The following is a 24,476-nucleotide window of genomic DNA, read 5'->3' as shown; positions in this document are numbered from 1 at the left end:
TGCGCGTGCCGGTGGGATGACGCGAGACTTGCGGTTCCGTGACTTTTATAGCGCGAATAGGAGCTCGCAGGCTGTGTGTGACAATACAAAGACCTGAATTTGTTGACGACATGAGAATGTTGGTTTCCAGTTTTTGTTTCATACAAACGTCTGATTTGCGCGACGGTGATCACGGCGAGGACGTCGAGCTGCGCCGAAACGCGATGCATTTATAAACAGGGACCTTTTTACGTGATTGCAAACGACCGCCCCCGGTTAACCCCTTCGCTGCGAAAGCCATATATAAGCGCCCTCGAAAAGTAGCCTCTCATTTACGAATGGCATGTATATACGGCCTGAAAAAAACCGCTCGTCATTTGCGAATGCCGCATGTATGCGGATGAGCAAAATCTACATATACACAGGGTGAAACATTTGAACTTGCCACGTCGAATTGCTTGTAAACTATCCATGGTACGAAAAATGTTTTAATTAAAATAATAATTACATGGTTTTAGAGAGGATATAATCTGGTTTCAATAGTTTTATTTTTTTTTTTCTTAAATAGAGATTTATGAAGGTCAACTTCGTGTTTTTTTTTTTATCAATTTTTTATTTAATAATTTATTGATCTATATATTTTTTAATAAGTGACTCGAGTCGTCCTTCGGTGTATAAGAATGCTGAAGTAAAATAATATTTTCTGTTATGGTATATAATTTAGGTGTAATTAGTTTGAACTTAATTTAACATAACGTAAAGTTTGAATTATTTCTTGCGGACATTCTTAAACTAGTCCAGGTATCAAGTTCCAGTGACTGGCACGCGAATATCGTCCCGCATAGTGATCGGTTTTTCGGTTGAAACGCGCCACAGTGAAAAGGTTAACCAAAGGAATGTCTGACAAGGAGCACAGTATGGAAAGGATCCAGTAGCGAGACTTTCCATTTGTGCACTGTATATTCGAGAAAGGGAAATAAAATTGTCTCTTGTCTCTATATCAAAGTCATTTACATGATGATAAAACAGATATTAATTAGTACAGAATAAAGGAGAAGAAATGAGGCAAAAATATAATCAAGAGCATATGAAATATAGCAGTTGTGATTATATATGAATGATAGTGAGATTATATATAATTAGTGACTCGACACATGCACGCAAACTCATTCATATAGATTATATCTAAGAATTCCGGTAAAAAATAATCGATATATTTGCATATTTGCGCTGGAACGTAAAGTGCAACAACAAATTTTTACACAATACAGTGATTGTTGCAAGGAATAAATTATTTGAAATAAATAATACTATGTGAAAAAGTATTAAAGAATTTTTCTCTTTTTCAATGGAACAATCATATATAATAAAATAGTTTTCTTTTATTGAAAACGAAATGTTATTTTCTCTAAATACTATTTTCACTATCAAACAATATGGGTTATTCTTATAAAACATTTCTCATTTCTCTTCATATGAACGAAATATTTGATATTAAATTATATTGTTTACATTAATTAGATCCAAGTCAAACACGTATACTAAACCTAAAGAAATCTTTTTCTCTCTGTGTACGGAAAGTGTTGCTGGAGCTATCAGTGTCCCTCCCCCCTGCCCCCTAAATTATTAGAACGTCGCGCCAGTTCTTCGGACGCACGATGAGTTTCGTAATCGTCGAATTTCGTCAGGCGAGTAATATTCGTTGGTAGCGAAGCAAAGGAGCGCGATCTCGTGCGCGTGCAGTATAGACATGGACCAAGAGTCCGCGTGCCGGCTCCTATACGCATGTACGTAGCCCACGGCTACGTTGTGTAAGTGCACCATCCTACGGGGCCAACCGGTATATAACGTACCTGCAACCGGCCTGTGCCTAAAAATAGACCTCCGCCCGCTTTTAGTGCATTCTTTGACGGCACGGCGACGGGGGTATTACTCTTTCGACTTTTCGTATCAACTTATCACGTTACTCGAGAGAGAGAGAGAGAGAGTGTGTGTGTGTGTGTGTGTGTCTGTCTCGTGTTCCTCCACCGCGTTTATTTTTATCGTGTAAGCGGATAAACCTATTTCTATAAAACGATAACGTTACATTCTCGAGAGTTTATTAGAGCTGTCGATATTAGATGAGAGAGGGAGATAGACGATCGCGTTCGCAATCGAGATATCAAACAGTGCTAATAATTCACGTGAGCAACATTTCATAAAATGTCCGATAACGCCGTTTATCTCGTTCCTCCGTTGATCCATTATATATTCAATGCAACATTTCAATCCGCTTCGCTTCTCGTTCTTTGCTAATGATCGTTTACGAGTAACAAGTGGTAGATTGCCGGGGATTTTGCAATTTTATCTACCACGTTGTTCTTTTTTATATTCAAACTTAGCCACGCGAGGAACATTTTCCGCGTTTTCGTACACCGTAATAATAACAGTTGGATTAATTCGGCTGTCTTCCGCGAAAGGTGCGATTTATGTTCCTGTTTTACATTCACATTGTTGAAACCGCGAACGCGGACAGAGTCGTTTCGTGTACCGCTTCTCGTTCTTCGAAATCTCGAAATTTCGTTCCTTGAAATGCATCGTGCTTTCCTCTTCGGCCTTCTGCTTCTCTTCTTCTGCATTACCGTCGTATCGGTCACCTCAATTGCGACTAAAAAGTAATATCTACGTCCGCGTACATAACATTGTTATTATAATATATCATTAATTTTGACTCCTTGCCGCCTACCCCCTCCTTTCATCGAGTCTACTTCGATATTGCATTTTGTTCTAGTCGATTCTATGAATAAACTTTATGTTCAATAATCAATTAATTAAAATATATTATTTTTACATAGTAAACAATTTTGTGTTAAAAAAAGTCCATTGGAATTTTTGTGTTACTTTAATATGGAGAATGTGTTAAAAAGTACACAAATATAATATTAAATTAACATATTCACCTTGTTAACATATTGAGTTAAAGTCACACAAAATATCAGTGGATTTTAACACAAAATTGTTTACCGTATATTATTTCAATATAAATATATTGCTGTAAATGTGTTATTGTATTAGTTAAATATTGAAACATTGATATAAACGCAAACCGCGGGATACTGTCGCGAAATAAATGCGAATTTCTACGGTTGAGATGAAAAGTCAAGAACAATTCGAATCGCAAAGGACTGATATTTTCTTTCTCTTTGTGTACAGCTATTTAATCGCTGCTAATAGTAATACCGCTCTTACTATTGCTTAGTTATTACAGCATTAACGTACAAATTCGCCTTCTCACTTGCTGCCTCTTTAATACGACGGTAGTTACGGTGGCCAAATATTTATCATGCTGGATTACGTCACGAACAACGGCTATACAGTACGCGGTAACGTTTACAGCTGACGTGCGTCTCGTTTTTGGTTCTTTCTCTTTCTGTTTGCGCGCGCCAAACGCCGATACGCACGCGTAAATCTAGCCGTTCGAGCTCGGGAGGATTTCGTTGCCAAATATTTTCACATTATGTACGTCTGGATAGGCCCGATCCTCTCTTCGTACGTCAGCGGAGCGTCTGTGTATATGTGTGTATGATACGTCGTACAACTATCGGTTATCGCTCTCGCGTAAGAGAGAAATCATTTATTATTAGTAAAATATGCAGTGTTTTATATATATAGAAGTCGAGAGGATGCATGTTTTGCAGAGACTCCTCACAGCTCAATTCGGACGGGTTCGATATTACGCACGTATACACGCACACACGTGTACATACGTGTGTGTGTGTGATCAGAGCCATGGCACGAATTGCGGGGCAGGAGTGTTCCCAAACTTGGAAATTCGATACATTCTTGCACCGTGACACGGCCGCATACCGAGGACGAAGGCAAACGGAGATTCTTGTGGAGGCCCCCGCGAGAGAGTACCATTATTTTCTTCTCGGAATCTTTACGTCCCGGCATAAACGCCGCGGCAAAACCAGTCGTGTCCTCGACAAAATGCCCATTATGTCGTTAAAAATATTTTAAACTGTCATTAACCGCAATTACAATTTACGTTTTATGCAGCTACGCGCTTTACCGTAAACCACCGCCACCACAATTAGTCGTTCATGGTATCGAGAAATGACCGAGGAATGCGAGTTCGTTCTTATACAGTATATTTTGACGTAACGATACCGTCGTACAAACGTAGATAAAATTTAGCGGGTTAAGACAGTTGAGATTTTTTTTTTCGACAGACATTGTCGAATCTACTTCGATCCTTCGAGACGTACAATAATTCCTCGCGATGTGTTATAAATATGTCTAAAAAATGCAGTAGCTAGAAATCAATCAATAATTCCATAGAGAAATTTGAAATGAGCAGTCTGTAAACGCGCGTTGGAGCGTATAAAATGGTATGTCACGATTAGTCGATTACAAATTTAAAAGCGAGTCTACAGTCTAGATTTCATTCCGCCCGCCACCACTATGGACTCGCCAGTAATGTAGGAAGCGTCGTCGCTCGCTAGAAACGCGGCTACGCCCGCGATTTCATCCGGCGTTCCCGTTCTTCCCATACTGATATTTGACACGACAGAATCGTGTGTTGTCTCCGACTGGTATAGCTAAAAAACGCAAAGAATGTGTACACACAGATGTGTTATTTGGTCTTAAATAACGTAAGAGATACGGGGCGATGTGGATACGAATGTAGGAAAGAGTACCGCTTTGGAAAAGTCGGTCTTTATGAACCCAGGCGCAACACAGTTTACGCGAATCCTATCGCACGCAAGATCTTCCGCAGTGGCTTTGCACAATGCCGTCAAAGTAGTTTTACTGATTGAATATACACCTACGATCTAGTGGAGATGGTTATTGCTTTTTATTTTTATCGTGTGCGAGAAAGAGAGAAAGGAAGAGAGAGAGAGAGAGAGAGAACGAGTATAAGTGCGGTTATATTAATAAGATGTCCCGTTATAAATGGGATTTTTCGAACAGACGAAAGAAATATCGAGTCGGAATTAAAATATCTCGAATTGGACTCACGTCGATGGGATGATACGCCGCGACCGAGGTCACGATAATAATAGAAGGTGATTTACTGCACTTGAGGAATGGCAACGATTCCTTCATGAACAGGAAAGTCGACTTAACATTGGTGTCGAAGATTTTGTCCCACAACTTTTCCGTAGTTTCCATTGTTGTACTAAGCGCTGGACTGACAGCCGCGTTACACACCAGGATATCCAGACCGCCAAAACATGTTTTGGTCTATAAAACACCGACAGGAGGATGATAGAATGTGACGTGTCTGTTGTATCGTGCGAAAAAAAATGAGACGTCTCGAAGGAGTAGCGAATCACGCAATTAGTTTATTTGTCATAGTTTACTTTCTCAAGCAGGTTTTTCCTATCCGCTGACTTGCCTACGTGGCAGACGGCGCCGGCAACTTGTAATTTTGCGCATTTCAGCTCGTCCACGGCTTTCTTCACGTTCGATTCTTTGCGGCTGTTAATCATTACCTTAGCACCTTCCTGTGCTAAACGTTTCGCTATGGAAAGGCCTATACTGCGGAGATACAAAGCGAGTAACTTAAACGTTGCATTGTCATATTACTAAATATCGTTAAATTCCGCAGTAGCAAAGAAACAATGCGAGATACACGGTCGAGTAAACAACGATGTGTGGCTTGGAGGAAGCAAGAGACGGAACAAAAATAGAAGGAACGTTTGCGTTGGTTCACATAATTCAGCTTACCCATTTGTCGAGCCTGTCACGATCGCGACTTTTCCTTCCAGTCGCTTGCATTTCACCGAGCAGGCGTTACTGCATTTTCGAGTAGCTTGACTAATTGCGGCACGCAACATCGTAAAAGTTGTAAACAGCTGTAAAGCAAATATGTCTTTCTCGATGGGGCAGAACAAATGCATGTCACGGCTGCTTTGAACTTCGATATCTCATACGTACGCTCGTTTGCTGCACGGTCGGAACGTTTTCTTCAACGCACTTCGGAACACATTCAACGTCCAGTGGAAGAACTTTGATTTTCGAGTAATCTTCCGTAGATAGTTTTTCTTATTGGATGCGTTTGAAAAGATATTGAAAAAGAAAGGTATTTAAATCATCCCGCAAACGAGCGTATACTGAGTTCCAAAACAGTTCGAGCGCTTTTTCTCGATGTAGTTTTTAATGCAGTTTTGAATGCAACTGATGGTCTAATTAGAGAACTTGTTTTCCGAAAACAATCGTTGGATTATCGTTTGCGTTCCGAATTGCATCGAGAAAAGAAAAACGTTAAAACTATCTTTACATACAGTGTACGTGGTCAGTCACGAAAAAGTTGCGACACTTTTTTTTTTTTCAAGTTTTGATACGCATACCGTGTCCAGTGAGGGAATTTGTTTTTCACTAATTCCCAGGAGATACATTTTCCTATTGAATAACGAGTTGCGTTGCGAAACTCTTCGAAGAAAAAGTATCGTAACCTTTTTGTGACTGGCTACATACATCAAACTCCAGTGAATCCTTTATTCGGTGAATTCTTTCCACTTATTAGGCCAACATTTCCAGTTGTTCGCATAGTGTCTGGATATAATATGACATGATATATTAATAGCGTTTTAACGATCACGTGAATGCGATGCATGTATTACTTCAACGTCGTTCCAGATACATGACCGGTATTTCTAAACGACAATCTCTCGTCTCCATGTTTTCTTCATTACCATTATTGGTAATAACTCTGCATCTCGCTTCCCTAGCTCGATCGACTCCGCCGCCCCTTAGTTTTCCTTTAAGGAGCTATCGTTCGTTCGTTCGTTCGTCCATCTGTCCGTCCGTCCGTCTGTCTCTTCGTTCGTTCCTTCCGTTTCTCTCAGGTGGCCTCGTCGTCTGTCCACCAGGCAAATGTGTATGCGTGAACGATATATTCCGGTACGTGTACGCGCGCGCGCGTTCGCCAATATATATATATATATATGCGCGCTCGGACGGTGGCGACGGCGATCAGTGCCCTTGGGACAGAGCCAGGTAGCCGAAGAGACACCCACGCAACGCGAGTGGCATGCCCACGCATAGGTAGGTGCGCGCGCCCGGCATTAATCAGGTCCGTGTTTCACCTCCTGGCCGACGGTGGACAACAGCGCCACACCTGTCGAGTCCGCTCTCGCGCGCCCGCGACACAGCCGAGTTCTCTCTCTCCGCTCTCTCGGAAAATCTCGTAGGAGAAACTAATCCAGGGCATGTTAATCCGCACGTATCAACCGGCGCGACCGTCGTAATACGATTCCAGGCGATCTTTTTCTCCCCCGAGATCGCGGGGAGATTAAGAGAGGAACTCGCGTGAATTCGGCGTGTCGTCGGCGGTCAAGCACCAAAACCAGAGGGAGAACGTCGCGCAACGTCGCTCGCGGCTGCCAGGGCGCCTACGCTTTTTAGCGTGAGCGTAAATCTTCATTTCGCTGGTATTATTGTGATGGGCGTCGTTTATTTTGAAACGCATAAATAATTACATCGTTGTCCTCTCAGACTTAACGGGTCCCATTTTTCATTCGACGACTCTCTTCGATCGATTCGACTTTTCCTCGGCGTGAAGAGCGTCGAGCAGAGGAGCCAAACGTCGACGTATGGGTATCCGTAGTGATCGCTCTCACCGCGTCTCGTCGATCAGAAGATTCGACGTCGAATCGTTCGAAGAATTTGTAGACGAGAGAGAGAGAGAGACGACTCTTTATGGGATATGTGTGTAGCGCGCGACACGCTCGCAATGACGTCGCGACTTTTATTTATCCCGGAGAAGTGCGGGGCTATTACGCCGTATGGAGTCATCATCGTCGTTCATGGAGCTACAAAAATGTATACTTTAGTGATACCAGCAGCGAGCACGACCGATGCTCGAAGCGCGACATTAAGTGCCATCTCGTATATTCGTGTCGAGAGATTACACCTCGCGGGATGTATGGAATGCGTATACGCGCGAAACGCGTCGCCCGGCAAATTTACGGCTCTTTCACAGCGCGACTCAGCCACACGAGTAATATTCATTTTGATACGGGCGTATCTTTAATTAAAAAAAACGCAAGCTCGCGCGTTTTAAGACCTTCGTTCGTATTAAGTGACACATACGGTTCTTTTTTCCCTACATTCTTTTTATGGTTCCCGCCGACGCGCTCTCGTCGTAAATAAACGGGTGTGCGCGCGCACAAGCGCGGTAAATATTCCGCATACTTTATACTTCGAAATTTACCACGGTGTAAAAATTCACTGCGTCCCTTCCGATCGACAGACGAACGAGGCTTCTCTCCGCTGTAATTTCTGAAAAATAATCTCCTATATTTTGTGATAATTTTTGTCTCAATCGGTGTAATTAATACGTTGGCTGCCAGATACGGGTTATCTCATAGTTGGCGTGCGAGAGAAATTTCTCCGTCCCATACGATAATTACGAGTTAACTCGCACTTGTTTTTTTCGTGAGTTTTGCGTGTTCCGATTAATAAATATAATTAATTAACATTTTAAGTAACACGTTGATTTTGAGATGGCGTCGGGAACAAAGTTCCCCGATGTCACTGTGGCGGTCAACGTGTTAATAAGAACGGCTCGAGCGTTCGGAAAATACCCCTGCTGTCGTGTTGAAAACTCTTGTTCCACGAGAAACGGTAATTTCGATTTCTATTCCTTTAACACAACGCGGGTTTCTACTTTCCATTGCTATTAGATTGGGGTTTGCGACATTCACGAAAAGGCTCTGTGTGTGTGTGTGTGTAGGCGTTCTTTCGTAAACGGTCGAGAGCGACAGGAATATTACTGTAATTTGTCTCGCGAGCCTATTGTTCCCTTCGTACGCAATGCACAGGTATGTACGTGACGGATTACGACCTAGGAATCTTGTACGCGCGGCCGGTAGCGCGTCTCATGACGCAAGTATTCGCGCGTTACAAGCGCCGTGCCTGCATAAAAACAATTATAAAAAAAATTGCCTATCCGTCGATCCTGGGATTGTTTTCGTTTATCGGAAGGAAGTAGTTGAGACTACGCGAGGAGAATATCATAGCTTTTTTTCTCTCCATGCAAATTTTTTGCAATTTTACCATGTTTTCTATTAATACCGGGATAGGGTGTCGGTAAATTTTTTATCTTATTGGGGAACGCTCTTTTAATAGACTTCAGTTCTCGTAAAATATAAATAGCACATATGAAACGACAGGAAAATAAATTACGAGCGTCGATTCTTCGGTATAAGAAATTATATTGTAATTTTTACTATAAAATTCCCTCCGTAAAGTGACGGGAGGGAGGAGAAAATAAGCGGTAATAGCAATTAATTCGGGCACGCTAATGGGCAATTAACAGTCCCCTCGGGAAGTAATCTCGATCGTTATTGTTTATCTGGCGATTTTACATAAACGAACGATTCCGAATGGAAATTAAAATGTTCCGTCGCTTGTTCACCTCAATGAAAAACCCGAACACGTACGCTTCTCGGTCGTGTTTACGTGACTATAATTGTACGCCGGCATGTTAATGAAATGCAATATATGTTGCGCGAATTCGTAACTTCGTTTCCTTCGTAAATATGCATTTTGTGAATGAATCAATGTGGTTCTTTATCGCTCGCTGACGCCAGAGTGAATGATCGCGCGCATTCTTAGCCTTATCGGCGCGAAGGTATGAGGAACCTGTTATTATTGCTCGTTAGCGCTTCTTAAGGTCGTGAACAAACGTTAGAACATCGTTAATACACTCGTGTCAGCGTTAAATTCCTCCCATCTTTTCTAAGGGGATTAGAGGAAGAGGCGAAAGGAGCAGCGGCTCGTTAATTAGCATCGACATTTAAACGACGATACCCGATGCGTTTTCTGTATCACATATTTTTGAAAATCGCGAATTTTACGCGGACGAGAGGGGAGGGGACAAGTAGCGGACGGTCCTCGATCAATTCGCGGCAATGTGGAACGGCACGCGGCTCGTCCTTGATCTACGACTGGTGTTTCAGTTTAATTACGCCGGCAACGAACGCTCGCGAGCCGGTTTTCCTGCTCTACTGCGTGTAGAGAGAGAAAGAGGGAAGAGGGAGGGAGGGAGAGGGAGAGAAGTCGCGCGTCACATTCGTTGAACATTAAAAAAAAAAACAGGAAAGACAAATATTTCATCCGCTCAAGGACAAATTAAACAAGTTATTCATCCGAAGGAGCTTCGCGTTGGTTTATTCTTACGTGTCCTTATATTTAAATTGATTCCGATTTAATTTTAATTCTCGAAATTGTATATTATATTTTCGCCTCGTTGATTTTTACATACGAACGAAAGAAAAAACAAGAATACCCGGCCTTGAGCAATCGTTCCCGGCAAATCGTCGGTTATCAATCACCGCGTACTTCGTGGTAAAATTCGCGATAAAACAAATACGTCGTCGCCGACTTGCACAATGTCTGTCGCAAATTGGAACGTCCGTCATGGATCACCTAATAATGACGGAGGGAGCCCTCGTCATCGTGCAAATATCCGAGAGGAATCGACGGGGTGGGAGTGGTCGTGCGGATGGGACGGGGCAGGAGTGTACGGTCGGGCCCTGATGATGTTTCTGGGAATTTCTTTTTATTGCATGCGAGGGATAGACAGACAGACAGAGAGAGAGAGAGCGAGGCAGGGGGAGGAAGAGCGGAGGGAGAAGGGTGCGGGAGGGGGGGAGGGCGACGCGCGTGGAGACTCTCGGATGACGGCTGGTCTTTGGAATTCCAGCGTGCAGGAAATAAACGTCTGTTTACCGGCCGTCGTTCGTTGCGCAATTTTTGTTTGCAGGTTGGAGAAAGACGCGCGTGTGCTGCCACACAATGAATTTCGGCCGATCGCCGTCGAAATTTCGGTCAAATTAATCGGATAACGCGCCACGGTGATCCTGCTCTCTCATCGGTTGTTCCCGCGAATTGCATTATTCACGGGGATAAAATGTCGCCAGGCATACGTTACCCCGTATTCAATATCGAGGACGTTGCGAGCTGAAATAATAAATCGTAATCGCAAGAGAGAGGAGAACGACGGTAACGTAATCGGGCATCGCTCACGCAACTGACAAAGCGGTTTGCGAATTCCTCTCCGAGGCTGAATGCTAAACAATGTGTCTCGAGGTATCTAGTTTCGATTTCTGCGGATGCAGCTCGAAAGAGAGCGTAGAAGCATTCGCAACGTGTTAATCTCCCTCTCCTCCGCCTCCCTCTCCTCCGCCCCCCCTCCCCTCTCTCTTTTTCTCTCCATCTCTCGACTCGAACTAACTTGTCTGATACAGCTCGCTATTAATAACCCGTAATCAGTGTTGACGAAGATACACAGTTAATGTTACAGAAGTGTATCTAGTTTCTTTGGTCTTAAAGTTCAAAATGTACGTTACTCAAGCGTCAACCTCTATGATGTATCAGGGACAATGTCTGAGGGGCAAGGTCATTCTGTATACGTGATGTATAAGCTTTCGAAAGCAACCACTTGCGTTGGCTTGATGTTATATCAGTTAACTTTCACTTGCGCTAGCAAACTTTTTAATTATGCTCCTTCGGGAATAATCGAGATCATTTCGCCAAATTTCATGGGAATTGTAGAAAGTGGGCTTGTTCAAGACTACATCCAGGATTAATGTATGAAATTTAGTAATTTATTTTAAAATGTATTTAATTTTAACTAATATTTTTTTCTTGTTTATAATATCTTTGTGTTATCAGAGGCAAAAAATTAGCAGGCCTTGCAGAGGAATCCACAGTAGATTCTAAAATTCGACTAGAGTATGATATTTCTTTGAATCTGGCCTTGACAACGAAGACGTGCAAAATGAAGAACCTGCCCGCCGCGATATTAAATTTTCGTTAATGATAAGAAAGAATCAAGGTCAAGTTTCAACAAGAACTGCTGTTGTCGATGGATTTCGTCGGAAGCGCCTTACGCGCACGCATATCGGCGTATCAAATGACAATGAGTCGCGTGCAAGGAAAGAATCCTGCGGAGTCGCGTTCGCCGGCAGAAAGAGAGAAAGGAATGCGAGATTCGCAGGATGTAGAACTCGCTTTCCGGAAATCTCTCCAGGCTCGTGTAGGCATGAAACATATGTAAGTGCGTGTAGTCGGCGTCAAAGGACACTTTTTTTTTTCTCGAACAAGAAAACCGTAGGATGTGTCCTTCGCCGATTTTTGATGGGCTTTGGATATGGCAGGAAAAAAGAGCCATACATATTTTTCATGTATTCATTTGTACTTTTTATATCTCTTTTTTCCTGGCCTTACAATGTACCTAAAGCCTGAGGAAATCAGTGAGGGACATTTCTGACGGCTTCCTCGTAAGAATTTTTATAGACTGATTCCAACATAAATTGCACTAATGTACCTTATTAAAATATTAATACACACGTATTCTAACGTAGCGTTAATACACGCGAGAAACGATCGAAATTGCCGTCTCTCGTGAAGCATCGCAAAACACTTACGTTTTCTTATAGACAAAATATACATTATACTTTTACCCATGTGAGATACGCGCGTATGGACTACACGAAGGGATTCACACGAACGAAAGCGCGGCTTTCGACACGCGAATGCGACACGAACGAGCGATGAATGATAAAGGACGCGAACCCTCGTTCTTTGTGCGATACACCCGTTCGTTTTTTCGGCAATTTCCGATTTGCGCTTACTGTACACGCGTAATATCCATCCACGCGTCGCGTCGTCGTCGCCTATGTCGGAGCGAAACGTTCAGCAGTCGCTTTCGCAATTCGTTATTTGCATAACGTACGAAACGCTTAACGCGTTCACGTCGAGCACGCTCGGCGTAGTTTTATGGAGTAACCGGCGAGGGGACACATGCATAACAGAACGACGGTGAGCGCGCGAAAGTGCGCACTTTCGCTCTCGTTCGTTCTCGGCAAGATACGTGAAATTTCACGCGTTCGTGCGAGTGAGTGCGTGCGCGCGTGTTCACGCACGCACGCGCTTTCATCCGATCGATGATCGGCAGGCCGATTCGTTAAACTTCGCCGTACGTCGCTTTAACCTTGGCATACCGTAGCCAAGTGTCGACGTGTGTATAGTGCGCGCGTTCGGTGTTCTATTTGTTTCCCCTCCTTCTGCCCCCCTCTTCTTCCCCTCCCCCCTTCTCTCTCTCTCTCTCTCTCTCTATCATCCTTACATTGTGGGTCCTTCTCTGGGCTCTTCGATGTACATTCCTGACTCTCACCCTCCTTCTTCCTCACCGTTTCTCTCTCTCTCTCTCTCTCTCTCTCTCTCTTTCTTTCTTTCTTCCTTCCCCTCCTTCCTTTTCGCTTCCTCCTTCTCTCCCCTTTATCTATCTTTTTCTGTTTCTGTGTCTTGTCATATAATGGGACAAAATCACGATAAGGCCAAGGGCACGTCGGAACTGTGAATCACGCGTCGGAAAGAGAACCGATCTCTCTGTATCGGCATTACACCGTTCCGATAAAGGAAAACGCGCGAAAGGTGTGAATTGTAAGCCGATAAAGAAAGACCCGATAATCCCCAAATTAATAGGATAAGATAAGAGAACAATATACGGCCGCTTTTGATTCATAAAGTATGCCAGTTGAAGTTATTTCGGCAAGTCTTAAGTATGGGACAATGTTGGTATGAACCGCGCCTCACTGATTGCTTCGAAAAATTTATATTTTATCTATTTCGAACGTTTGGATTGTTAATCTCGTCGCTGTTGTGTTTATTTTGTTTTTAAGTTAATGCGTTATGAATTCTAAAGCATAATTGGCATAATTCGACTTTACAAACAGCAAGGCAACAAGTGTTTATAAAACCGAATTTTAACACGGTTCCTTGTTGCTTGAAACCTCAGTAATCGGACAACCAGTCGTCGGTTACAACGATTCTATAGTATTTTTTATTATAAAATTCTCCCCGTGTACGATTGTCCTGTAACAACATTGGTACAAGTTGCCTGATCATCCTATTTATTATTGTTTTTTTTATGTCGTTTCAGGTTTACTAAGCCCCAGACGTTTGCGGATTGTATCGGGAACGAGCTACCACTTGGTTGGGAGGAAGCCTACGATAAACACGTGGGCGCCTACTACATCAATCATGTCAATCGTAAGCACTCACTCTGCTTCTGCTATCTAGTTGGAAAAGTGCAATTGCGATTTGAGAACGCGGTGGACTTGACTTCTGATATGAGAAATCATCCTATTCGAGATTTCATGTCGCGTATCTGTGTCATAACACGCGCGTATGTGGCTCTTCGCGTGATTTCTCACTCGGTCGTCGAACGAAACGGCTTCAATTAACATCAGCAATAATAGCGGTCGATTGAAGAGTACTTGCGAGAAATTAACCGATAACGCGAAAAAATGAAGTAGTCACTTATATATGGGTGTCCCAGATCAACATGGATATGTTTGTCAAAGGGTAAAGGATTTTTTTCCAGATAGTATACATACAAGTATATAACAGCTGTTGTACCTAGCGACAGGTTCAAGGTTTAACATATCGATGCCCGTACTTAATCTTCGTACTCCCTGTTGGTCTGGGACACTCTGTATATGCATACATGACTTAGTTTCGCACGAAACGAAATTTAACAATGAATCTAATTTTTACAGTATTTGTAAACATAAAATGTTACAAATAATAAATTGCGCTTGACATGCTGTTTAAAAGTTTGTTAAATTTCGTTTCGCGCGGCATGTCAAGATTCGTACGGAAGGGGTTAATAACATCGCGCCGTTGGTTTATTGTTCACAGAGACGACACAGCTGGAAGATCCAAGGCAAGAATGGCGAGCCATTCAGGAGGCCATGCTTCGAGAATATCTGCAGACCGCACAGGACGTATTGGAGGTAAGTCTAACAGCTATATAAACCGACGAAATTTCATCTCGAGGAACCGTTTTATTTCGAGTGTCGCCCGTCGAGCGTAAGAGCGAAATTGCTCGTTAATCGCGCCGTGTCGATGAACTTCGCTTTACCGAGATTAAAACAGACGGATGGGGGGGAACCAGTGGAATTTCAACGAGGGTCGACGAGGGCGGCAGGAAGTCGGCCCGTGAGAAATCATGTTACTTCCGGTCATTCCGTGTACTCTCGTGTACGAGCACGACGGCGTAGATTAACACGCGATTAACCGCGTTCCCCCTGCATTTATCCTGGAAGGATGCGCGTTATATGTACACATGGCATACGTGCACACATACACACGCACACATACACACGCACGCACAGGTTGTGCCATTTGGGAGGTGTGGAATTTTTGCGCACACTACATCGCTAAATTGGTTGTTCTGCCATCGTCTCAAAAATAATTGTGGGAATAACAGCGATGTAACACGCGAGAACTGATAATGCGCTTAGCATTCTTCGCACTCGTAAAATATCACCTCGTCGGAGGGAGGAAGAAACGTTCATCACATTATTATCTTTCGTTGTCTCGAAAGATATTTCCTGATTATTTATCGCGGATCTATACACGCATAATATGAATCCGTGATATTTACAGTGTAAGTTAGCTTGCTTACTAGAAGGTAACGTCTGCAGTTAAAGAATCACGGCTGTGCGGTAGCTAATTTGAACGTTCCTGACGGAAAGAAAGAGAGAGAGAGAGAAGGGGGGAGATGAAGAAGAGCAGGTGAGAGAGGTATACTTTGGTATTTCGTCGTGACGCCGGTCTGGACCCCGCACAGGAATGCTCTTACGTCACGCGCGGCTGCGTTACGAATTTTCGATGGAATGTGCGCCAGGTGAGAGAGAGAGAGAGGGGGGNGGGGGGGGGGGGGCGAAAAAGAGAGAGGCGCCAGGAGGGAGGAGGTGTACGCCAGCTTTAATTCGAGAGCAAACGAAAGATACGATAATAATATTTATCGGCGGTAACGGCGTCGCGAATCTCGGGTGGGCAGACGGGGAGGAATGTCGATGTACGGTATATTTATTTCGGGCAAAATACTGCGGCCATGATGTCATCGTCGATTTTCGAGAGAGAGAGAGAGAGAGAGAGAGATATTGCCTATGCGCGACCGAGGCTATGCGATTCTAGTTTCGGAATCCCGAAGCGTCCGGAGACCCCGTCGTCTCTCTCTCTCTCGTCGATGTCGGCAGCCAGCTGCTCTCGTCGTTTCGATACGTAGACACACACAAATAATTTATCATTGGTGCGTGTCGTCGCCGGGCGATTAATTAGTTATTTAGACTCGAATTCACCGTGCCTCTCGAGCACGCTCGGAGTAAACATATTTTTTACCGGAGAGATACGCGCGCATATCCTCCCCCTCCCACCCCTCTCTCTGCGCGTGCAGATACATCCTTTTGCATATATAGCAAATAATTAAGAAGCATCGTGATAGGCATCGCGTACGCGTTTGTGTACGTGGGAAATGAAATGTTTTAGACGACGGAGGTCGCTGCCAAGAGATCGCGCACTATGTATGTGTGTACGCGCGCCTGTGTATGTGCTCTCTCTCTCTCTCTCTCTGTGCGTGCGAGAGTGTGCATGAGTTAGTTTCTCACGTTCTTAGAATTCTTGGAATATTCCGAACACACAACGCGCGCGCACACACATTCCCATCCGAGATGCGCGATTTCGACCGCTGACCGCGCCTGTCCTTCTTCGGGCTTTTTCGAAACTCGTGAATAAAGATCACACGGTTGCTTTGTCGTACTATAAGGGAAGTAGTCCGTTCCGCGCCTTTTCTCTCGTAAGAGCATTGCAAATCCCGAGGAATTCCCGCGAAAAGAGAATCGAAAGTTTCGCGACGAAACATGGACTTTCTTGACACTTTATCTGAGATACGATCGATTTTACATTACTCCAAAAATTCATCGGCGAAGGGTGCAAGTCGTACATATATATATATATGTATGTATATATATTAATTTCACATTTATTACCCATAATTTACTACAATTTTTACGCAACCATTATGTAACTGAGATTCTTTAAAAGGACGTAAGTACCCCCGACGACTAACTGCCGCCTAACATTCGATTCGATTTGTGGAATGACCGCCGCGGTATCCTTGCGAGCGGATTATGACGTAATATTCAGGAATTTCGAAAGTTCAGGGGAGAATACACCAAGACGCTACGATCTAATCTCGGCTGAGAGGAATTTACTCAAAAGTTACGCCATTGTGCGATCAACCTGTTCCCGGCCGTTTTGTTTTCGATAGTACCAATCTAAAGTATCGGGCTTTTGAGGTGAAAGTATACTCGGTCAGTATCGCTGCATCAGTGTTTGTATCTGTCATCAGAAAGAGAGAGGGAGAAGGGGGAGGGAGGGAGGACGGGAGAGAGAGAGAGAGAGAGAGACGACGACGACCTCGCGGTACAAGAATTCCACGGATTTCATGCGGCGCAACTGCGTCCTTAGCCTCGAATCTGACATTTTCGGATGGATCCAGCGACTGTGCTTTGCCGGTCTCCTAAAGAGGCGCGTGGGCTTCTTCACGCATCCCTTCTTCTTCTTCTTCTTCGTCTCCTCTCTCTCCCCTATTTCCTCTCTCTTTCTCTCTCTCCTTCCTCCTCTTCTCTCCTCCTACCTTTCTTCACTCCCTCTCACTCACTCGCACACTCTCTCACTCACTCCCACTCGTTCTCCCCTTCCTTTCCAATCCCTTCGCCTCTCTCTCTCTCTCTCTTCCCTTCCACTCTCCCGCTTCTCGTCGGCTCTCTCCCTCTATCTGCCCCTCTCTCCTTCTCCCACCTCGCTCTCTCACCCTCATTCTCTCGGTTCTTCTTGATGTTGCCCGAGTAGAGAGGCAGCAAGATGCGAGAGGAATGTTAATTGCCATTTATTTTTGCCCGCGCTTGCCGGCCTGTACCGCTCGTCGGCTCTCTCGCGCGCGCGGACAGATACAAAACCGATTATGACACCGCCGGAGGAAACTGCGAATACCCCCCGATGCCGTAAATCATACGGTTCGCGGATCTCGTTCGAAAGCGCAGGCAGGTGCCGGACTTTCTTCGCTCCCTCTCTCTGTTATTCGTTCTTGACGTTCGTTCGTTTGTTCGATCGATCGACCGACCGACCGACCGATCGATCGATCGATCGGCGAATTTCATTCTTTCGGGCCTGCCATGTATGTAAGTATACGTGGGGCACGTGTATTTTTTTCCCCGCTGAACAAAACTCGTTTTGCGCTTGATATTTCAACTTAAATATCCCGTTGCTTCCGGCTATCCTTCGACTATGCGACTGTTGCACACTGTGGATCGCCCGTGTCTCGACGTTTCCTGTGCCAATTTTTGATCGTTTATTCCACGATAAGAAACGCTACGAACAATCGACAGTGATGAACGTGATTAGCCAAGCGTATAACCCGTCTATAACTACATCAAGGGATATTTGAGCGAAAATAGTGTACACTGCACGTGGAAAAGGTTCTCATTTATTTTTCTCGCGATACGTCGCTTAACTTTTCGGAGTTGGAAAGAAAATTGCTCAAAGACCGGTGCAATAGCCTTAACACGACGTACGACGTTGGAAGGCTTCTTTAGTTCACTAGAATAACTGTTGCAGAGAACGATAAAAAAGAACGCGATGTAGAGAACACAAATATCTTGCGTTTTTCAAGTTGCATTGTCGCAGTCACTATTATTTTACTTGAGTCACTGCGTCTTTCAACTTGACACGCACGCGTAAACATGTTGTTCACGTAAACACTCGCTACGTATTAAGTTTCCGTCCAAGTCGCTTGAAAATTTCAGTCGTCAGTAGTATTCTCGTTTGTTTCGCTCGGATCCGTTCCATCGCTTCCATTATTTCACGAATCTGTCTCTGCGACACGGGAAGCCGCCGAACAGATGATCTCAGTTTTCATTAGCCCTCATCTCGCGTGTCCTCTCATTACTGACCAGACGCAACGATCCCCGCTTTTCGTGCGTCCTCGGGACCGGCGAAATAAGGAAACGCGATGACTGTCTCGCGAGAACAACGCCATTAATTTCAAACTCGCCGACGATCGTCAGCGAGATGTTCACTGTTAAGGTTTCCATTGTCGTCGACGGCAAGAATGGAATGCGTTCGGTCGTACCATTCACTCGAATATTTTTCGAGGTGTTACCAGCGGAGTGAACAACGTGGAATGTCGTAAAGTAGTTTCGGCCTCGCGAAAATTCCCGGGGACAAATTTGCGGTAACAGGTATGCAGAACGAGCGGGAACCGGCGTGGAATGGAATTCCATAAATGTGAAAGCGGATTCGTTCTTTGCAACTGGATCTGCAGCACACGGTGTGCTACTATTACGCTGCTATTGTGTCCCATCTCTTTTTCTCTCTGCGGCCTCGTGTGCATTAAAAAACGTGCGCGTTTCCAACTCGACGTTTTAACTCGATTCCTGCATTGTGACTCGTCATTGTATAATTGCCGAGGCCATTGCGGGAGAACACTTTGTCCCGTTGTCGTATGTGTGATAATTGAGATGTATTATTTATGTCCGCGCGCGATCGTACGGTGTTGCTGTTATTATTATGTTGCTATAATGAAGCTGATTCGCGAGTAGAGAAACGTAAAAACATAGGATGGTTCGTTTGTGTCAGTTGCGCTTCTTGCATTTCGCTTCTCTTTTCCGTCACTTTCCAAAATGTAAACACGTATTTCTCTCGGATTCGGGCGGAGAAAGTGTCGGAAAGCATGGAGAATTAAAACAAATGGTCATCTTCACACAGTCTCACATTATTACGAGCTGCCGCCTTTGATTGCGCGTCGAATCTTAAGTTTCACTTTAATTGCGGCAGATCCCTCGTAAGCCGCGCAAGATTTCGTCGTTCAACTCAAAATATACATTAATCCGGTTAATAATCCGACAGATTTTATATAGTTAAAATCGTGTGGAATTCAAGACGCGTAGCGTAGGTCGATTTTCGGACGATTACTCGAACGAACGATTGAGCGAGCAGGCAAGCAAGCAAGCAAGCAAGTAGACAAGCAATCAAGCAGGCAGGCAAGTAGGCAGGCCAGATAGGCAAGTAAGCAGGCAAGCAGGTAGACAGACGGTCAAGTAGTTAGGTAGGCAAGCAAGCAGGCAGGCAGGCAAGCAGGCAGACAGGCGGGTGAAGAGAGATTGGAATGTCTCCTGCCCTCTTGAATCCCACTCTCCCTTGCTCTACCGTCCACACCGCTACAGGCTTGCCATAGACTCCCCTCTCGGTCTTCCTCCCTCTCCGTCCCTCTGCATGCAGGAGAGATGGTTCCGGGGCCCCACGACCAAGCAAGAGAGGAGAGGATACGTAGTATGTGTGGTGTCGAGCGGGAGGGAAAGAGAAGGTCCTAACACGGTTCTTTCGATGCCTGAATGCATCGCGAAGAAAAGATGCTGGTTTCCTTCGGTCCCTTGGATCTTTCTGTCCTTTCGTTCGGTCTTCCTCGGACATTTCGCTCTTCCTTTTCTTCTCTCGACACGTCCTGCTCCCGGTATCTCTCCCTCCGTCCGGTACGGCCCTCACCCTTTCCTTTATTTTTCCCCTTCACAGCCCCTCTCTCCCCATCTCTTTCCCTCTCGCATAATTCGCGCCATGAGACCCTTTTGGCGTAGTAACTACCGGTGTTACGCTCTCGTAGGGCCCCCAGGCAGTCCACGAAGCTGACGCACGAAGAGCCACGAGGACTCCCGAGGGCGTACAATCGCCCCACCGGAACCAGCGGATGAATGCACTACCATCCGTCCGTCCGTCCGTCCTTCTCGTCAATTTCTTCCCGATGCTCTGCGAGACAATAAGAATTTGACCGGCTTATCGGTAGAGCCTGGCCCATATACAGCGCTTTTCCTTCCCCTCTCTTTGCTTCGGCTTTTTTCATTCCGTTTCTCGTTGGAGGTTTCCCTCGAGTAATTTAACCCATTTTTCGCCTTATTGTTTTGGTTCCTTGAATTGATGAATGCTGGACCACGCGGCTTTTCACATTCCTCCAGCTTCCCTCCTCTTGGAAGGATCGAATGTTAACGACCATACAAAGGGATCGGGATTCTGTCTCTATCGGGCGACGTATAAATAGGCCTCCGCTTTTATCCGGAGAACAGATTTACGCGTACTTGCGTTATTCTCTCTCTTTTTGTAACCGACTATTTTTAGAGATCCGACGGAATTTCACGTTCCTCACTCGACGAATGAGCCCCCTCCTTCCCCTCCCTCGTCTGCCTTCTTTTTTCTCTCACTTTTCGTTTCGACTTCTCGCTCGNGCTCTCTTTACCCCCCCCCCTCCCCCCCTCTCGCGCGTTCTTATAGCGAGTTCTCTTCGCGGCTCGAATTTTCGGAACACGGAGAAGAGAGAGAGAGAGAGAGAGGTCTTGTTAGATATGTAAAAAGGGAGAACAAAGACATCGCTCGCTTTCGCTTCTGCCTTGTTTGCCCGTTGAAAAGTTCGCAGTAATGGCAGCGTGAACTTTAATCGCTCGCTCCGAGTTCAGCTTCAGTCGTCAACTTCCGTACTAAAAACTTGAACGCGTTTCTCCAAGGGAATTTTCGGATTCTTAAATCTCTTCAGGTTCGGTTGAACGATTGAACGTTCGATTTTGAGATTCGGTTCGTCCCAATCATCATGGCACCCGAAAGCTTCCGCGCTCCGATTGGCCATTCTGATTTCATTTAGACGACAGACCAACCCCTCGCGAATATCAAACTATCCTCAGCGGTTTATTCCTTGGCGTGATTCTGAGACGCGCCGCGTGGGCTACATGGCGCGGACCCGAGTTCGACGTCCGGCTAGAGAGGAATTATATCATTGGCAACAACAAGTAGGATGGTATCCTAGCAATGACATTCATTGAGCCGATTAATGTCTCGGCGTCATTTGTTGCCGACTGACTTCATCGAATCAAGTACACCCCGAGTAACGTTGAAAATATACACGTGTGTGTGTGCGCGCTCCCGCGCATCGAGCTTCCTCGCTCGGCGGTTAAAAGTAGGCGTTAAAGTAGTACCGTTGGTAAAACCCGGGTATTTATATACCCGGCTAACCAAACACGCAGGTACTACTCGGGCATCCGGGTACCAATACGCGCGGGTATTACCCGGCGACTAAATAATAAATAAGTAGTTACCGGTCTGCAATGAATGAATGAATTCGTTCGTTACTCGTTATCGTGGGGAAAATTGACAACTTGGAAGGTCCATTTATTTTGTCAGAAAAATCGGGCATGACCGATCGTAAGAAGGTTGCGACACTTTTTCCGCCGAGTTTCGCAACGCATCTCGCATCCGATAAGAAAATGTATCTTCTGAGAATTACTAAGAAACAAATCCCTCTAATGGGTACGGCGTTCTGAAACTTATGAAGAAAGAAAAAGTGTTGCGATCTTTTCGTGACTAATCATACCCGGGTAATCGAAATTTACGTCACTAATTAATTCTCTAACGGTAAGGTTGGGGTCGGAGGCGACGTTATTTTGCAGCGTGCGCGCACACGTGTTTCTTCTTGAGGGATGTTTAATTATTTTTATTATTTACTCCTTTTATTCCTTTTGCATATTGAGAAATGAACAAAGCAGAGCATCGGATCCACCTTGCCTTGTTAGAGGGTCAGCAGTGCTGGGATGTGTAACATTTGTAAGGCTCGATACCGGAAGAACATTCCTCCGACCAGTCACGATATTCATTTTCCGGCCACCGCATTTTCGCCGGCGCATACACGCACACTGTGTATGCCAGCTGGTAAAAGCATGTGTGGAATTGAGTCACGAACAGCTGCTGTATCTTATCGAGACTGGAATGCAGGAGGTTGCGATTATTGTGTGTGTGCCGCGATAACAAGCGCCTAAATGCCGCGTTTCAGATTTCGATCCCCGGCTACTGTTTCATCGATTGTCCGCGAATGTGCATTTCAGAGAGTTGACGCGCGCGAGTTCGCGAGACATAATTGCACTTTTCGAGAGAGAGAGAGAGAGGGGGGGGGGGGGCGAACGACGAGATATTTTTTTGGCATGTGGAACTTCTCGTATCCTTTCCTCTTTTCCTTTCGCGCACATCCTTTCCTTTCTTCGCCGCCTCGTTCGGGCACCCGCCCAAAATGTTTCAACGTTGGGTTAGATATCACATATTTTCTTATCCCCATCCCGAACTTATCATTCGGCATTGCTTCAAAGTCTGATATCTCGCCTAATACGATTTGGCTATAAGTGTCCCCCTCGTATATTATAATATTGATTGCCAAACAAATCGCGCCGACGTGTACGGCCAGTGACGCGTTAAAATAGAACGATGGACGTAATCGTGGAGCGCGATCTCCGAAAAACAGGTTTGCCACATTCTTGTTGTCTGATCTTCGGACTTTCGCTCGAACTTGGACGGCTCGATACCGCGGTGATGCGAAGATTACGGAAACGGATAATGTATTTGGGCGGTATGTGTGTCGTCTCGTTGCACATTCGCGATTGCGTTCTTCTCCGGTGCGTTATGCGGTGTGTTCTGCGATCGGTATGTATCGTTCCGTCGTCGCTTATCGCATCTCGATGCCCGCGCGTGGTCGTGACGCCGGCTGTCGCGCCGTTAAATTCAGTAATAAGGAGGTTATTGTGCGACCCGATCCTCACACTCGGCGTACATTCGCAGTCGTTACATCCCCCCGTTGTCCGCTTTGACGTGTTCGTGCGCGTCTACGTTGATACAGCACCCGGCAATCATCTCGAAGGAACGCCCGAGATTATCTGATTTCCTCGGAAGTATCTCGCGGTTCTCACGAAAATCGTGCCCGCTCTCCCGACGCGAAAAGCATCGCACCGAGAGAAAAATACCGCTGTTTTCGGGGGTAACAATATCCCTTTTTCTTACTTTAACCACAAAAATTGTAGGAACCATTTGCACGGTAAGATTATTATCACTGACATTTTGTAATAAGGCTTATTAGAAAAGTAATTAAAAAACCGTTTTCCCGACTATCTTTGTGGTTAAAATGAGAGAGGATTCGCCGTTGTCCCCGGAAATAACTATATTTTTCTCTCAATGCGCAGCCGATCTTTCTTAAAAGCAAACATTCGAATCGATTAGACGGTACATTTTTTTCCGAATATGTCACTTCGAGAGATTCGTTATTGAACTTCTCGGTTTTGTACGAGCGAACGAGACGGCCGCATTATATTTTATAAGCGCGATCAGCCGGACAGATGTCAAACTTGTTTGGCGAATGTACGGAGTGCATTGCTCTTTAACCTATCCACCGAGAGAAGAAGAGAGAGAGAGAGAGAGAGAGATATGGCGAAGGCACGTGGTGCGAAACGAATCGCGGAACGAAAGAATCGTTTTTATCGTCGACGACGATCGGCTGATTCTTTCGTAACGCGTCGCGCCATTTGATAAAACAATCTTTCTGAATGGAGGAGGTATCGGGGAAATCTTGATAACGCTCGCGGTTTGTGAATCACGACCTTGCCGAGAATGCGACACGTATATTTACGAGTGTCGGAAAATCTGAGAAGACACGCTGAAAATTATCGTTACGGCTGAGATCCGGTGGGTTATCATCGTTTGTCGCGAAATAAATTTCGGTTTACGCTGTGTAAGAAATAAACGAGGAAAATAGGAGAGATAAATTCGCGTTCTTCAGGAGGGAGGGGGGGGGG

The 24,476-nt window shown here is 45.0% G+C and overlaps 2 protein-coding genes across 2 annotated transcripts in view; one reads left to right on the top strand and one right to left on the bottom strand.

Moving 5' to 3' along the window:
• LOC106751589 (protein kibra) overlaps positions 1-24,476 on the top strand; it is a 53,707-nt gene that overhangs the window by 2,861 nt on the left and 26,370 nt on the right. The window contains exons 2-3 of the mRNA XM_014632514.1: positions 13,919-14,028; positions 14,680-14,774. Coding sequence (XP_014488000.1) covers positions 13,919-14,028; positions 14,680-14,774 — 205 coding nt within the window. The remainder of the gene's footprint in view (positions 1-13,918; positions 14,029-14,679; positions 14,775-24,476) is intronic.
• LOC106751697 (dehydrogenase/reductase SDR family member 4-like) lies at positions 4,165-7,292 on the bottom strand. Its single transcript, XM_014632716.1, has 5 exons — positions 6,442-7,292; positions 5,692-5,819; positions 5,325-5,502; positions 4,981-5,205; positions 4,165-4,559 (listed from the first exon to the last, which is right to left on the bottom strand). Exons 2-5 carry the CDS (start codon positions 5,799-5,801, stop codon positions 4,389-4,391), a joined length of 684 nt encoding a protein of 227 aa, XP_014488202.1. The 5' UTR covers positions 5,802-5,819; positions 6,442-7,292; the 3' UTR covers positions 4,165-4,388.

Source organism: Dinoponera quadriceps, unplaced genomic scaffold (genome assembly GCF_001313825.1).
Source record: "Dinoponera quadriceps isolate SergipeBrazil2010 unplaced genomic scaffold, ASM131382v1 scaffold141, whole genome shotgun sequence".
Classification (NCBI taxonomy): Eukaryota; Metazoa; Arthropoda; class Insecta; order Hymenoptera; family Formicidae; genus Dinoponera; species Dinoponera quadriceps.
The sequence above is the reverse complement of the archived record's forward strand: the minus strand, read 5'-3'. Positions and strand labels throughout refer to the sequence as shown.

Coding starts and splice junctions, on each gene's coding strand:
- LOC106751697 (XM_014632716.1), bottom strand. CDS start 5,801: ATGTTGCGTGCCGCAATTAGTCAAGCTACTCGAAAATGCAGTAACGCC. Junction 5,503..5,691: donor GTGACAGGCTCGACAAATGG/GTAAGCTGAATT, acceptor GTATCTCCGCAG/TATAGGCCTTTCCATAGCGA. Junction 5,206..5,324: donor GGAAAAACCTGCTTGAGAAA/GTAAACTATGAC, acceptor GGTGTTTTATAG/ACCAAAACATGTTTTGGCGG.